Source organism: Archocentrus centrarchus, unplaced genomic scaffold (assembly GCF_007364275.1).
Source record: "Archocentrus centrarchus isolate MPI-CPG fArcCen1 unplaced genomic scaffold, fArcCen1 scaffold_32_ctg1, whole genome shotgun sequence".
Lineage (NCBI taxonomy): Eukaryota > Metazoa > Chordata > Actinopteri > Cichliformes > Cichlidae > Archocentrus > Archocentrus centrarchus.
The window spans coordinates 1,589,744-1,605,932 of record NW_022060260.1 but is presented as its reverse complement, the minus strand read 5'-3'; the positions used below and the strand labels follow the sequence as shown (position 1 = coordinate 1,605,932).

General features: G+C 43.6%; 1 protein-coding gene across 1 annotated transcript in view; it reads left to right on the top strand.

The window, feature by feature from the left end:
• Positions 1–16,189, top strand: part of dok4 (docking protein 4) — an 85,062-nt gene that overhangs the window by 64,013 nt on the left and 4,860 nt on the right. The window contains exons 3-8 of the mRNA XM_030724140.1: positions 9,340–9,447; positions 10,546–10,660; positions 12,101–12,220; positions 13,527–13,716; positions 14,908–15,046; positions 16,023–16,140. Of these exons, the coding sequence (XP_030580000.1) occupies positions 9,340–9,447; positions 10,546–10,660; positions 12,101–12,220; positions 13,527–13,716; positions 14,908–15,046; positions 16,023–16,140 (790 nt within the window). The remainder of the gene's footprint in view (positions 1–9,339; positions 9,448–10,545; positions 10,661–12,100; positions 12,221–13,526; positions 13,717–14,907; positions 15,047–16,022; positions 16,141–16,189) is intronic.

Below are 16,189 nucleotides of genomic sequence, written 5' to 3'. Positions count from 1 at the left end.
CCAGAAATGATGAATATGACATTTGACCTTTTTGATTGATTTTTGCCACAGAAATGATCAGAAAGAGACACTCACAGAATCCTGAGTCTGCAGGAGAAATCAGGACCGAGGGTGTTACAGAAGTAGATCTTCAGGAGAACAAAACTTTTTAAAACTTGATTTTGGCAAAATTAGCAAACTTTTGATGATATTTTTTTTAATCAGATTTGACTGGTGGTGCTCCAGCGATGATAGGAATTAAAGTTAATCCAGACAATGCTTCAAAATAAGTGCCTGAGATGGCTGCTGAGTAGAGAGAGTGGATTTTAGAAGGACTTCAGTTCTACTGAATTGTGATTTTAGTGTTCAGCTGAGAGCTGAACAGAAACAGATTCTAATGATAAACGATTGTTGAAGCGCACGGCCTGCTGCGTCTACTGCCGTCATTACAGTGAAGGATCACAGAGATGTGGTTACGCTGCCCTCACAGGTCCTGAGCTCCGTCTCCACAAGTTAAAATGTTTGTAAAAATTTTATAAATCAGCCGGTACGTTTCCATCGGTCTTTAAGGCAGCGTGATGGTTATTTGTTAAGTTGACAGTGTGTGCATCATAAAACTCCATAAACTCGACAAATGAGAGTCTGCACATAGAGAAATATGAACTAGAGGCAGTGTAAGACCTGCACACATGCACACACACACACACACACACCTGCACACACACACACCTGCACACACACAAATGGTTCCTGCGTGTTGCTGTGTTTGGATCATTGGTTTGGATGGTCAGCACACCCGTCATCTCTGCTGCTCTCCCATAGACGTGTCTCTGTCTCACATCTCCTCTTATAAACACTTTGATCTTCTCAGTGACATGCAGCATATTTGTATGAGAAAACAGTAACTGACTCTGAATGTGTTTTCCACACTCAAGCACCCGGATGATCACCCAGAAGCATTGCATTGGTCGATGTTAGCGCTGACCTTGTTTTCTATCAGGCTAAAGTCATCACCAGAAATAGCTGTGGTCCATTACAGAACCAGTGTAGCTGAAAGGCTGCTGTTAGCGTGGAGGTGTTGGGACAGTGCAGCAGAGGTGGGCGCCTGAAGCTTAATGAAGCAGGTGTGCTGAGATCAAATCAGATCAAACTTTAATGGTGCCCGTGGGGACATTTGTTAGAGATGCAGCGTTTCCAGAGGCTCTGCAACAGCACATCGATCCTCTGTGTGCTGATTGTCGTGCTGGAAGTAACCTGTCTGAACTGAAAGGTTGCACTTGTTTGTGCCACCTTTAAATACAGGGACAAAATGTCATTGGTTCATATTGATTTCTAGAATGTTTTACTTTGTTTTTAAAGCCATATACCCCAGTGTATTTACCAAAAATGCTCCTATCAGCTGTCCCTGCCAGTGTCCTGAGTCTCTCTGTAACAGCTCAGGACTTTTGCTTCATTGTGTCTGTTTTTTTGTGTCTTTATTGTCCCTTTGTGACCCTATAGCTACATAATAGAAAGAGGATAATCAGGGCCTTGAATCTAGTTCTATAATAAACGAGGACCAAAGTCTTAATTATGACTCTTTAGAACACATCCCTGTACTTCACTCTACACTTGTTTGCTTAGCTGGAAATAGAAAATATGTGAAATGAGTGCACACATATTTAAGTAATGCGCATATTTCCAAATGTCCTGTTTCCACTTCCTATAGGAAATAAGTCAAGTCAAGTCAAGTCAAGTTTATTTATAAAGCACATTTAAAACAACGACGTTGACCAAAGTGCTGTACAAGATCTGTAACCCCAAGGACTATACTAAATAAAATAAAATATATAAATAAATAAATAAAATAATAAAATAAAAATAAATAAATAAAACATTAAGAACAATAAATAACATAAGAAAATTAAAAATTAAAACGTTTAAAACAAGTACCATAAAATACCATAAAACAATCATCTAAAAGGAGGTAGCACTGCAGCCAAATGCCAAGGAAAAGAAATGTGTTTTTAATAGAGATTTAAATGTGTGTATCGTCTGAGCTGTGCGGATATGGAGAGGTAGATCGTTCCATAGCTTTGGTGCTGCTGCTGCAAAAGCTCGATCACCTCTCTGTTTTAGTCTAGTTTTAGGCCTCTGTAAGAGCAGCTGGTTCGATGACCTCAGAGCTCTTACAGGGGTGTGACAGTGAAGCAGCTCAGACAGATACAAAGGTGCCAGTCCGTTTAAGGCTTTAAAAGTAAGCAATAAAATCTTAAAATCGATTCTAAAACGGACAGGGAGCCAGTGAAGGGATGACAGGACTGGGGTAATGTGTTCATGCTTTTTTAAACCGGTTAAAAGACGAGCTGCCGCATTCTGGACTACCTGCAGGCGGCGCACAGATGATTGATCTATGCCAAAGTACAGAGAATTACAGTAGTCCAGGCGGGAAGTAATAAAAGCATGAATAACTTTTTCCAGGTCCTGCTGTGGGAGATAAGGTTTTACCTTGGCAATGACTCTGAGTTGGTAAAAACTGATTTTGGTAACAGCACTTACTTGCTTCTCCATTTTAAAACTACTATCTAAAATGACACCCAGATTTTTCACAGCATCACGACAGTGAGGAGCCAAATGACTCGGAGTGCCAGAGGAGTAGCTTGAGGGGTCAAATTTACCAAAGCATATGACCTCGGTTTTGCTTTCATTAAGATTTAGGAAATTGTTTCTCATCCAGGACTTAATGTCACTGAGACAGTTCAGCAGGGGTTCCCATGGATCTCTGCTGTTCAGTTTGATGGGCATATACACCTGGATGTCGTCAGCAAAACAGTGGAAACAAATATTATGTTTCCTAAAAATCGACCCTAGAGGCAACATATACAATGAAAAAGAATTGGGCCCAGAATGGACCCCTGAGGCACTCCACAAGAAAGCTTTGCTGTGGTAGAAAAACAGTTTCCTAGATGGACAGAGAAACTTCTATCAGTAAGATAAGATCTGAACCAAGTCAGAACCGTGCCTTTAATGCCAATTTCATGTTCTAGGCGGGATAGAAGGATCTCGTGGTCCACAGTGTCAAAGGCAGCTGACAGATCTAGAAGTACTAAAACTGCAGGACTACCAGAGTCCACAGTTAAAAGCAGATCGTTAAAAACTCTTAAAAGAGCTGTCTCTGTGCTGTGACGCATTCTATATAAATAAATAGTTTCAAAAGTAACGAGAAATACTTTTTTACTTTATTTGGTCCTAATTTTACTGACTTTAATATTTGGTAGAAGATGCAACGAAACTCTTGTTGTCAACAAAAGTTCGCCCAGAGCTGAGCCACCTCACCAGATGATTCATTCCACGCCATCTTTGTAGTTTTCACACATCAAAGGTCAGCAGCATCACTCAGGTCAGCAGCTGGGACCTTTTTGACGTGTTCCCGGAGCTGATTCGGGTTCCACATCAGCATCCGCGGCCTCTCAAACTGTTGTTTGTACATTACTGACTTGGATTGCGAAGGCTTCATTCACACTGCAGGCAAACGAGACCCAAACACATGAAGCTAAATTTAAGAGCCGTCTGTCTTTATCTGCGTCCTTTCTGTCATCCACCTGTAACTGAATGCTGTCCTCCCTGTCCTCCGGGGTTACTGCTGTACAGTCGCAGCTCAGCTCAGGACTGCACTAACAGCTGACTGCACTGAGGTTTGTGGTGTGAGCACAGCCAGTGTGAAAGTCCCAAACCTCCTCGGCCCTATTTTAGCAGAACTCAGCGTCTCATGTTCATTTGTTTCAGTTTTGCTCCTGATGCCTTCTGTTCTTTTCCATCCCCTCTGGATTTCATCTAACAAGCTTTAATGGGCTTAATAGATGGAAGTCACTACAGCTGCTGACTTATTACTGTGTGATTGTTCAGATTCCGATGTTCAGATGGGGTGGCTGTAGCTCAGGAGGTAGAGCAGGTCACCTACTGATCGGAACGTTGGTGGTTCGATTCCTGGCTACTCCAGACTGCATGCTAGTGTATCCTTGGGCAAGATACTTAACCTCAAGTTGCTCTCAGATGCAAGTGTTAATAATAAAAAGCACTTAGCTTAGTTAATCACAGAAGTGCTTGTGTGAATGGGGTAAATGTAAAATGTGTTGTCATCAGACAGAGTAGAAAAAATGTGTGTGTGTGATGCAGACTGATAGCCAGACTCTCTAAAGTGGCTCCAAAGGTAAAAACACTGCAGTGGTTTAAACGCTGACGTTGGTCGAGACTCCGATCAGCACCCAGTTTGTGAGTCCGGTACGGAGCCTGTGATGCTTCCAGGATGGATCCGATTCAGGGTCACTTTGCTGCCTGGGAGGCTACTTCACCTTGGAAGATCCTATCTTGAGTGGGTTCGATGAGCTAACGCATCTAAACTCTTAGTTCCGATCTGGCTGGTAAATTAGAATTAAAAGCTAACGTTGCTGAGCTGTCCACACTGGACTCATTTCCTGAACAAGAAGTTAAAAACCTGCTCTTTCACAGTCACTCCGTTCTTTTACTCTGAGCGCGCAGAAACAGACTTCAGCCGCTGCAGCTGAACTGAAGGACAAATGTGTGATTTGAAAGGAAAACAGAGAGAGCCCATCTATCCATTAAAGTGTGCCAACGCAGCATTTCAAGGTTACACTAACACCTCGGCTGCATAACATCATCATCTCCTCGTGCTTTCATCTGAGCAAACCTCTGAGAATCACAGCAACTCCCAACAGTTTCACATTCGTTTCATCTTTGAAGCTACAAGGAGGAAGCAATTAGCTCTCCCATCCTCCCCTTCCTCCCTCCTCCGTCTCCTCTCTTTAGCTTCACTTAGCACTCCTCACAGCTCCGTCTGCTGAGACCTGATTAGAGGACGGTGAAGGGATACAGGGAAGGGAGAGACGAAGAGGAAGAGGCTGAAGAATGATGGGGAGGAGGGATCCATACAGATGGTGGCCATGAAAGCAGTGCAGATGTTCATGGAGTAAAAAAGGAACCAAAGTGGAAAAATGTTGAAAACCTACCAAGAACTACATGTTTGTGTTCTTTGCATTTCATTCCTTCATTTCTATGTTGTCATTTTTTTGTTTCTTTTTACAAAGACATATTTTTGTCATTTTGTTGACAGTTTTCTAACCTTCGTGAATCCACCTGATCTTTGTTCCGGTTTTAACCTCTTATCAGCCTCCAGGTCTCCGGGGACCCGTTTGGGGATTAGGTCCACAAAATGGACAAAATGCTGGTAAAAATCTGTCAGACCTTCTGGTTTCTAAACTAGCATGTGGGGACAAACAGCCTGACCTTACCCCTAAGTGCTTCACTGGTGACCTGAAGGATATCATGAGGTTAATTTTACTCCTCCAGTCTGGTTTCCTCAGACATCAGAAAGTTTCTCCTTACTGTTAAAGTGTCCGCAGTTTCATTTTTCAGAGCTGAACAGTAAATGGCAGCATGTGTTCAGGGTTCAAATCGGGCTTAATGTTTTGTTCTTTGACTGCGGGACAGAACTGGAAGTTAAAATGTCAAACGGAGGGGTCAGAGGAGGGGTCCCCTTCACCAAAGATGTTAAATGCGAAGGACAGAGACAGCGCCATCGTAATAAAATGTCGTCTTCTTCGTCCTCACCTTGAGCCTCATCTCCTGAACTGAAGTCTGGGCTCTGACACACATAAAAATGGATAAACATGTTTATTTATTCCTAATATTGTTGCATTTACTTACCGTCTGCAGATCAGACATGTGACCCTCCCTCCAGACAGCAGATGGTTAGAAGCTAACATTATCTCGTTCAGGGACTCCAGTTAGCTGAGCTGATACCAAGCACACAGCTAGTAGCTACAGCCACCTGTGTCACCATCCACCTGTTAAAGAGGCCACGCCTTTGGTTTCTTATTTTCATCCCTGGATGTTGCTGCCTGTTTTGAGCCTCACAACAACCAGTTCAGTCCATCAATAATCATGTCTACTCCGAAAAGAAGGAATTACTTCCTGCTCAAAGATCACTTTGGAAAAGAGCATCAGCTGAACATGATTACACAAAATGGCAAAATCATTTTTATGGATCCACGTCTGGGTGAATGCACACTGATGCTGAGAGTCTGTATCAGAGCTGATTTCAGAAGGCAGACTCTTTACTGCGTACATTTCCTTTTAGAGGTCAAACAGGTGAAGATGTATTTGTATTCCACACTTGTTCACTAAAGATCAGACCTTAGCTTCCCGTTTTCTGCCCGTTCCCACCCTCAAGACTGAACTAAGCTCTGGTAAACAACCGAGGCTGAAGGAAAAAAGTGAGAGGGGAGGGCTGGAAACGTTCTGCATATGAATTCATGAACCTCAGTTTCTCTGTACGAATCAACAGCTACGTACTTGGCAGATTAGAGTGACTGCAGTGGTCAGCTGTATGGTGGCCTGTAGAGCTTGAAACAGTGCAGCATAAAAACTGAACTGAGCACAGTAACCTGCTGCTTTAACCTTTAAATGTGGTTCTGAACATTTGGCTGAAAAGCAGCAACTGAAAAACAAGTATTGTTTTATAAATAAATAAATAATCCAAGTCTGGGGTTTTTGGGGTTCCATATTCGGGTGCAATTTCCTGCCCAGGCCTTCCTCTCCCTGGAGCTGTAACTAACGGACTGTGGCGGTCCAACATGCTCACGGTAGATGCTGTGGTTGAGATGCATCAGTGCAGGTACATTTAGATGAATCTACCCGCACTGATGCATCTCGACCACAAACTCGTCTGAAGCCGAACACTGTAACCTCACCTGTAACCTCACCTGATGGCACCTTCATGAAACTTTAACTGCCCAAACTCAGTGCAGCGCAAACACTGTGATTGGCCCGTTTAGGATCCACTGTTTTATCCTGCACATTTATGGGTGCTTCTACAGTTGATGCCATTTTTTGAATAACTCAAAGTGATAAAACTGCAGAGCAACGCAGACACAACACAATTCAATTTAATTTTATTTATATAGCAACAAACAGTCGCCTCAAGGCGCTTTGTATTGTGGGTAAAGACCCTACAATAATACAGAGAAAACCCAACAGTCAGAACGACCCCCTATGAGCAGCACTTGGTGACAGTGGGAAGGAAAAACTCCCTTTAACAGGAAGAAACCTCCAGCAGAACCAGGCTCAGGGAGGGGGGGTCATCTGCTGAGACTGGTTGGGCTGAGGGGAGAGAAAAGACATGCTGTGGAAGAGAGCCAGAGATTAATAACAATTAATGATTAAATGCAAAGCGGAGTATAAACAAAGTAAATAAGGTGAATGAGAAGAAACAGTGCATTATGGGAACCCCCCAGCAGACTAGGCCTATAGCAGCATAACTAAGGGAGAGTTCAGGGTCACCTGATCTAGCCCTAACTATAGGCTTGATCAAAAAGGAAAGTTTTAAGCCTAATCTTAAAAATAGAGAGGGTGTCTGTCTCCTGAATCCAAGCTGGGAGCTGGTTCCACAGAAGAGGGGCCTGAAAGCTGAAGGCTCTGCCTCCCATTCTACTCTTAAGTATCCTAGGAACCACAAGTAAGCCAGCAGTCTGAGAGTGAAGTGCTCTGTTGGGGTGATATGGGACTATGAGGTCTTTGAGATAAGATGGGGCCTGATTATTCAAGACCTTGTAGGTGAGGAGAAGGATTTTAAATTCTATTGTAGATTTAACAGGGAGCCAATGAAGAGAAGCCAATATGGGAGAAATCTGCTCTCTCTTTCTAGTCCCTGTCAGTACTCTAGCTGCAGCATTTTGGATCAGCTGAAGGCTTTTCAGGGAGCTTTTAGGACAGCCTGATAATAATAAATTACAATAGTCCAGCCTAGAAGTAATAAATGCATGAATGAGCTTTTCAGCATCACTCTGAGAAAGGACTTCTTTGAACAGTCTAGTAGGAATGGGATCTAACAAACATGTTGCTGGTTTGGAGGAAGTAACTATTGAAGTTAACTCTGAAAGATCAACTGGAGCAAAAGAGTCTAAACAAATACCAGCAGTGCTGAAAGCAGCCGAACATGAAGAATAATCTTTGAGATGGTTATCAATAATTTTTTCTCTAATGTCTAAAATGTTATTTGTAAAGAAATCCATGAAGTCACTACTAGTTAAAGTGAAAGGAATACTCGGCTCTACAGAGCTCTGACTCTTTGTCAGCCTGGCTACAGTGCTGAAAACAAACCTGGGGTTGTTCTTATTTTCTTCAATTAATGATGAATAGTAAGATGTCCTAGCTTTAAGGAGGGCTTTTTTTATAGAGCAACAAACTCTTTTTCCAGGCTAAATGAGCATCTTCTAATTTAGTGAGACGCCATTCCCTCTCCAGCTTTCGGGTTATCTGCTTTAAGCTGTGCGTTTGTGAATTATACCACGGAGTCAGGCACTTCTGATTTGAAGCTTTCCTTTTCAGAGGAGCTACAGTATCCAAAGTCATACGCAGTGAGGATGTAAAACTATTGACGAGATAATCAACCTCACTGGGAGCAGAGTTTAGGTAGCTGCTCTGCACTGTGTTGGCACTGAAGAGCATAACAATGAAGGAATTAGATCCTTAAACTTAGTTACAGCACTTTCAGAAAGACTTCTACTGTAATTAAACTTATTCCCCACTGCTGTGTAATCCATTAAAGTAAATGTAAATGTTACTAAGAAATGATCAGACAGGAGGGGGCTTTCAGGGAATACTGTTAAGTCTTCAGTTTCTATGCCATATGTCAGGACAAGATCCAGAGTATGATTAAAGTGGTGGGTGGGCTCCTTTACATTTTGAGAGAAGCCAGTTGAATCTAACAATAGAGTAAATGCAGTGTTGAGGCTGTCATTCTCAGCATCTACATGGATGTTAAAATCACCCACTATAATTATTTTATCTGAACTGAGCACTAAATCAGATAAAAAGTCTGAGAAATCAGACAGAAACTCTGAGTAAGGACCAGGTGGACAATAGATAATAACAAATAAAACAGGTTTTTGATTTTCCCAATTAGGATGGACAAGACTAAGAGTCAGGCTTTCAAAAGAATGAAAACTTTGTCTGGGTCTTTGATTAATTAATAAGCTGGAATTGAAGATTGCTGCTACTCCTCCTCCTCGACCTGTGCTTCGAGCATTCTGACAGTTACTGTGACTCGGGGGTGTTGATTCATTTAAACTAACATATTCATCACACAAAACAGCAACAGCTTCGTTTGAGCACACAAGTAGAATTAAGCTTCACTCCTCGTCCTGCAGTAGCTTCATGCTCCACCAGGAGGAAGCACTGCTCTACAGCAGGTTCTGTATGTCCATATTGATCTAAATTTGTGTGTGTGTGTGTGTGTGTGTGTGTGTGTGTGTGTGTGTGTGTGTGTGTGTGTGTGTGTGTGTGTGTGTGTGTTTGTTTCAGATCTATCGGCGTTGCTGGTTGGTGTTCAAGAAATCTTCCAGCAAAGGACCTCGTCGTCTGGAGAAATATCCTGACGAGAAGGCTGCCTACGTCAGAGCGTGTCCTAAAGTACGTGTGTGTGTGTGTGTGGGGGGGGGGTGTTCAGGTGTGCTCTGCTCTGAAGGAGAAAACTAACATTTAAGAGTTGATAGACACACTGACAGAGATGAAAGTGTGCTCTGAGCTCAGCGTGAGCCGGCCGTCCCTCTTTGTCTCCTTTTCTTCGTTCATTCTTCATCATCATCATCGTCAGCAGCAGCAGCGCCTCTCCTTCAAATGACCCTCTTGCCTGCCTTCAGTCTCCTTCACTTAGCATTCTTCAGCTCATTGGTGCTTGTGAACTTGTGTTTCCTCTTTGTTCTTTCTCTGTGATCACAAAGTTAGAAAGTATGAGAAGATGACTTTTAACAAAGTTCTTCTTCAGCACAGAAGTTCTAAAGAATCAGGTCTCTAATTAAATGACACCTGAGTGACATGATACATTATTCAGGTGTGCTCTGACTAATTGCGATGATAATCTCACCTTCTGTTTGACGTCAGACTCGCAGGTATGGGAAAAGCTCCCGCTGCAATGAATGAACGAGACAGTTTGTTGCTGAAAAATAACTCCTCACAGTGTAATCAAATTTTATGATTTAAAATTTTGAGGTTGTAAATGATTCTTAAATATTTTCAGAGGAGAAGTGTCTCAGAGAATAAGCAGATCTGATCCTCATCATGTGTGAAAACACAGGCTTGATTTGAATCAAGGCGGCTGGACGGCTGCTGTTTTTACAGTCATATGTATGCAGTGCAGCAGTGCAGGCTTAGCTCTCCTCTGTGCCTGAACAGCAACCGATCATGAATCTTTATTTTCAGAAATAGAACAAAGATGGTATACCCACTCAAGTAGAGTGGGTGGTAACAGTGACATGTAACCAGACTGCCACACTATGGGATGAATACAAGGTGCACAGCCCTGTGAGTGTGGAACAAACCAGCACCCATGCTGCTGAAAAAAAATTAGTGTCTGCTGTGTCTAAAGTCCAGCCTTACCCTAACTCTGCCAGCAGGGGGCTCCTGGCTCTCCGGCTGATGTTACCAGGTTAAAGTGTCTGGGGTTTTTGAGTGGGGAGGTGGATGCTGGTTAATCAGCCCTGATTTTTAGTTTATCTTCAACTTGTTTAGGTAACGGAGATCAGCAACGTCAAGAATATCACACGACTGCCACGTGACACCAAGCGACAGGCGGTGGCCATCGTGTTCACAGATGACACCTCACGCACCTTCACCTGTGAATCAGGTAATATACAGTCATCTGCCTTGACCGGTTGCGGGTGATGAGAAAGAGAGAAGAGAAGAGAGAGATGGGACAAAGCACACATTATGGGAGAAATAAGGCACAAGAATAATGATGTATTATTTTGGGGCCCCAGCTGCAGTGATGCGGACGCTGCACCGGTCTGTCGTGGTGAAAGCAAAGCTGTCGATTTACTGTTCGATCTACATCCCTGCCCTCACCTACGGTCATGAGCTTTGGGTAGTGACCGAAAGAATGAGATTGCGGATACAGTCTCATTCAATACAAAAGACTGATGCTGAAAAGCTAATTCATGCATTTATTACTTCTAGGCTGGACTATTGTAATTCATTATTATCAGGCTGTCCTAAAAGCTCCCTGAAAAGCCTTCAGCTGATCCAAAATGCTGCAGCTAGAGTACTGACAGGGACTAGAAAGAGAGAGCAGATTTCTCCCATATTGGCTTCTCTTCATTGGCTCCCTGTTAAATCTAGAATAGAATATAAAATCCTTCTCCTCAACTACAACGTCTTGAATAATCAGGTCCCATCTTATCTCAAAGACCTCATAGTCCCATATCACCCCAACAAAGCACTTCACTCTCAGACTGCTGGCTTACTTGTGGTTCCTAGGATACTTAAGAGTAGAATGGGAGGCAGAGCCTTCAGCTTTCAGGCCCCTCTTCTGTGGAACCAGCTCCCAGCTTGGATTCAGGAGACAGACACCCTCTCTATTTTTAAGATTAGGCTTAAAACTTTCCTTTATGATCAAGCTTATAGTTAGGGCTGGATCAGGTGACCCTGAACCATCTCTTAGTTATGCTGCTATAGGCCTAGGCTGCTGGGGGGTTCACATAATGCACTGTTTCTTTTCATTCACCTTATTTACTTTGTTTATACTCCACTCTGCATTTAATCATTAATTGATATTAATCTCTGGCTCTCTTCCACAGCATGTCTTTTCTCTCCCCTCAGCCCAACCAGTCTCAGCAGATGACCCCCCCCCCCCCTCCCTGAGCCTGGTTCTGCTGGAGGTTTCTTCCTGTTAAAGGGAGTTTTTCCTTCCCACTGTCACCAAGTGCTGCTCATAGGGGGTCGTTTTGACTGTTGGGTTTTCTCTGTATTATTGTAGGGTCTTTACCCACAATACAAAGCGCCTTGAGGCGACTGTTTGTTGTGATTTGGCGCTATATAAATAAAATTGAATTGAATTGAATTGAATTGAATTGAATTGAATTGAAAAGTCCCAACTTTTTTGGAACTGGATCTGTATGTAAGAACAAGGATTAAATTCTGAATTTAACAGGGAGCAAATGAAGAGAAGCCAGTATGGGAGAAATCTGCTCTCTCTTTCTAGTCCCTGTCAGTACTCCAGCTGAACTATAATAGCAATGATGGTGCAGGAAACAAGAAAAATATGAGGTGATCTCTTTCTCTGTGTCAGAGCTGGAGGCAGAGGATTGGTTCAAGACGCTGTCGATTGAATGTCTGGGGATGCGGCTCAATGACATCAGTATGGGAGAGCCGGATCTGCTGGCTGCTGGAGTGCAGTGTGAACATACAGGTACATCACACACACATACACACACACACACACACACACACACACACACACACACACACACATACACACACACACACACACACAGAGCACACAGAGTGCTTTTAACAAGGTCTTTCAGAGTTCTTTATACCTGGAGACCCTCTGATGACACCACGTTACTCTGTGATTATGACCATCTTATCAGACAGGCCGAGGTGGCAGAGCTGAAGATGCTCAGATCTTCACTGGGAGTGAGCAGGATGGACAGGATTAGAAATGAGTCCATCAGAGGGACTGCTCAGAGTCAGAGAGGCTGAGATGGTTTGGACATGCAGAGGAGGGAGGGTGGAGATACAGGAGGAAGACCTCAGAGGAGATTCATGGATGTAGTGAAGGAGGACATGCAGAGGGTTGGTGTGACGGAGGAGGATGCTGGGATAGAGTGATAGAGGCAGATGATCTGCTGTGGCGCCCCCTAAAGGGAGCAGCTGAAAGAAGAAGAGCATTTAACCAAAACTTTCACCAGAAGGTTGTGTGTTGAGATGTTTTTGGATGTTTTTTTTTGCCCCATTCCTTTTGTCCTGAATGCCATCGTAAATATGCATGTGCGCTGACATGTTAAATAAAGGTTACGTTGACTCACTGCACCATCTTGTGGTACAAAGTGGCATTAGACCAAAGTCCAGCTCGGCCTGAGTTCAGCTTCAGCTGAACTTTCTTCAGCACAACACAAAGATGTTTAAAACCACAGCAACCATTTCTTTATTCTGCTGACAGCTTCAGTTCATCTGGAAACGTTTCAAACTGTTTTTAAAAGCAGGAAATTACACAAAGTTCCTTCGACTATGAGCGTATTAACTTTGGCCACTCTGCATTTGTGCTATTCTTAATTCAGATTTCATAAACCTCAACAACCTTGTAGTGCTCATTCCAGATAATTCTGAAAAATATTGTCAACTATGACCTTTGTGTATAAATAATTTTTAAAGTCCGCTATAAAAGAATTATTAAATTTAAGATATTGTTCTTCCTTTAGATCCCCCTACCTACAAGAAATAAGTGCCTTATTACTAATTAACTAATGCATACTTTAATTTAAACTGTTACTGAGGTATTCTGTAGTCAGAACCAGGCGTGAAAAAATATATTGTACTTAAAATATGGACCAAAAAAAAACAGGCGCATGTTTCATCTTCCATAAAATACTGAGGCAAGGAAAATCTTAAAGTGAGCGATGGAGCAGTCCTACGCTGTGTCCCAGGGTGTTCTCAGTCTTTTCTCTGAGGAAAACGTGCCGCTGACGTCCCATCATCCTTTGTCTCCTCAGAGCGCTTCAACGTGTTCCTCCTCCCCTGCCCCAACCTGGACATCTACGGCGAATGCATGATGCAGATCACCCATGAGAACATCTACCTGTGGGACATCCACAACCCTCGCACCAAGCTGGTCACCTGGCCACTCTGCTCGCTCAGGCGCTACGGACGGGACGCCACCCGCTTCACCTTCGAGGCCGGACGGTGAGACCCGGAGGGGGAGGAGGGAGGGAGATATCTAATTCCTGACCGTCCTCAGATAAATACAGGTGACATCCATCACAGGTTAGGGAGCGCTGTCCTTTGTTAGCGGGGTGACTTTGAGATGAAACGCTTATCAGAACTCACAGCAAACGTGTGTGTGCACATACTGTCAGTCCAAGGATACCTGTCTCTTCCTCACACACACACACGCACGCACGCGCACACACACACACACACACAGGGCGTCTGTATTGGGCAGAGCGCTGTGAAGAGATTGATTGAATAGATTAGTCGATGAATCAATGCTGGGCCAGACCTCCTTATCTCCTCTTCTTTGATAAAACCTGACCAGCTATGATTGGACCGGCATGCAGATAGTGTGTGTGTGTGGTGTGAGTGTGTGTGTGTGTGGCTCTGAGACAGCAGCAGAGCCTTCGGCTGTGGTCGTTCTCTAATCATTTACGTCTCACTGACTGTCATTCCTCACGACACAAACACAGCAAAGTGCTGAAACTCAGCTGTAATGGGAGCAGACGATTGGAAATCGGTTTGTGTGCTGTTATTGGCGTGTCAATTGATTATCAGAAAATCTAAGTGCTATTTAAAAGGCACAGCATCAGTCACTAAGTCATTATGGTGTGCTAGAGTCACAGACTGTATAGACTGAACAATTAAAGGACTGACTGTCTTCTGGAAGCAGTCTGAAGTGGTCATTAGTGGCCGCAGGATTCAGGAAGCTGCCAGGCCAGAACCATTTTGAAGTTATGCACTTTATTTTTCCAATTTGACAAAATGTAATTACAGGCTAAATAAAAAGAAGATAGACCAGTTATCATGTTGGCTGGTTGGTGCCAGAGCAGGACACGCTGTTCGTCCAGCAGCAAAAAATAATTATAACTGCAGAACGAGGACACGGGAGAAACGGACGGTCCAAGCGGTGCTGCAGATCACTTCCACTTTCCCTCTTCTTGCTAACTTCAGATTATTAAATGTGCACTGACAGGTAAATCATTAATTTGGTGACATCATCTTGTAGGATGAGGCTGACGTCATAACTCTGACTGACAGCTGGTCATGGAGCAACTCAGCCTGATGATGTTTCTTTATCAGTAACTCCAGCTTATTACAGACTTACAAACACATGAAATTCTGAAATTCCGCATTTTCACGCTGAGCTGATGTCGTGTGCAGGATGTGTGACAGCGGAGAGGGACTCTACACCTTCCAGACCAGAGAGGGGGAGCAGATCTACCAGAGGGTTCACTCGTCTACGCTGGCCATCGCCGAGCAGCACAAGAAGGTCCTGCTGGAGATGGAGAAGAACAGCAGGGTGAGACATGACCTTTGCTCTCTGCTGTTTCCAGTCAGGCTGAAATTAACTCCAGTTCACATTCAGTCTTTATTCAGATCCTGTGCAGTCCCAGCAGCACGAGAGCCAACAGCAGCACGTAACCACACACTGAATATAAAGATGGACGTAGCAGGTCTGAACATCTCCAGCAGTGGGCGACTTCTGCACTTACAATAAGAAGCCTGATTGTATAGAAGTTGAAGAGAAAAGCATTGTTACCTGATAATAAATGCATAAATAAATGTGTGTTAATCTTAACAAAAGAACACAAATTTAGGAAATATTTAAGGAAGTCACATTGTGTAAGTTATGTAATAACCAGGCTTTTACTGGTCTGCAAACTACCATCAGGTTTCTCATTCATACTTCTGACTCTTTAATATGTAACAATAAATGTCTTTACGACAGTATTAACACATATGCCAGGGTTTTAGATGTGTCTCTGCTTCAACACACCTGAGTCAAATACAGAAGTCATTAGCAGGACTCTGGAGAACCTGACTGCTTACTGAGGAGGTAATTCAGCCATTTGATTCAGGTGTGTTGGATTAGAAGCACATCTAAACCTGCAGGACACCGGCCCTCGAGGCCTGGAGTTGAGGATCCCTGACATATGCAGTCTTATTAACACATAATACTAGTTCAAAAGACTCAAAGCATTAACCAGCATTTAGAAGCTGCTGTTAGCAGCAGGCAGTGCACAGCTGCAGATATCATCCACTACCAAAGCCACAGGTAGGAACGTGCTGCTGGTGAACACAGCTGAGCACCCAGTTTTACACAGGATTTGGAGGAGACCAGAACAGAGCACAGAGAAGCTGTTGGGATTACATCATGTGGTTAGAAACATGAGGGCCTAACTGTTCACAATCCACGGGGCGCCTGATTGGTGTGTGATCCTGGACGCCCGACATCTTCCTGCCTCTTTGTCTAAATCCCTGTTTTTAACTCCCAGCTGCTGTCTAAGGGTTCAGAGTCCGGCTCCTACCCCTGCACCCCCACCGCCATCCTGCCCCGATCCGCCTACTGGCACCACATCACTGGAAACCAGACCGGCATGGATCCTGGCAGCGGTAGGCCACAGAGATTTCTTTTCCCCTCTGACTGCTATTGTACCGGAGT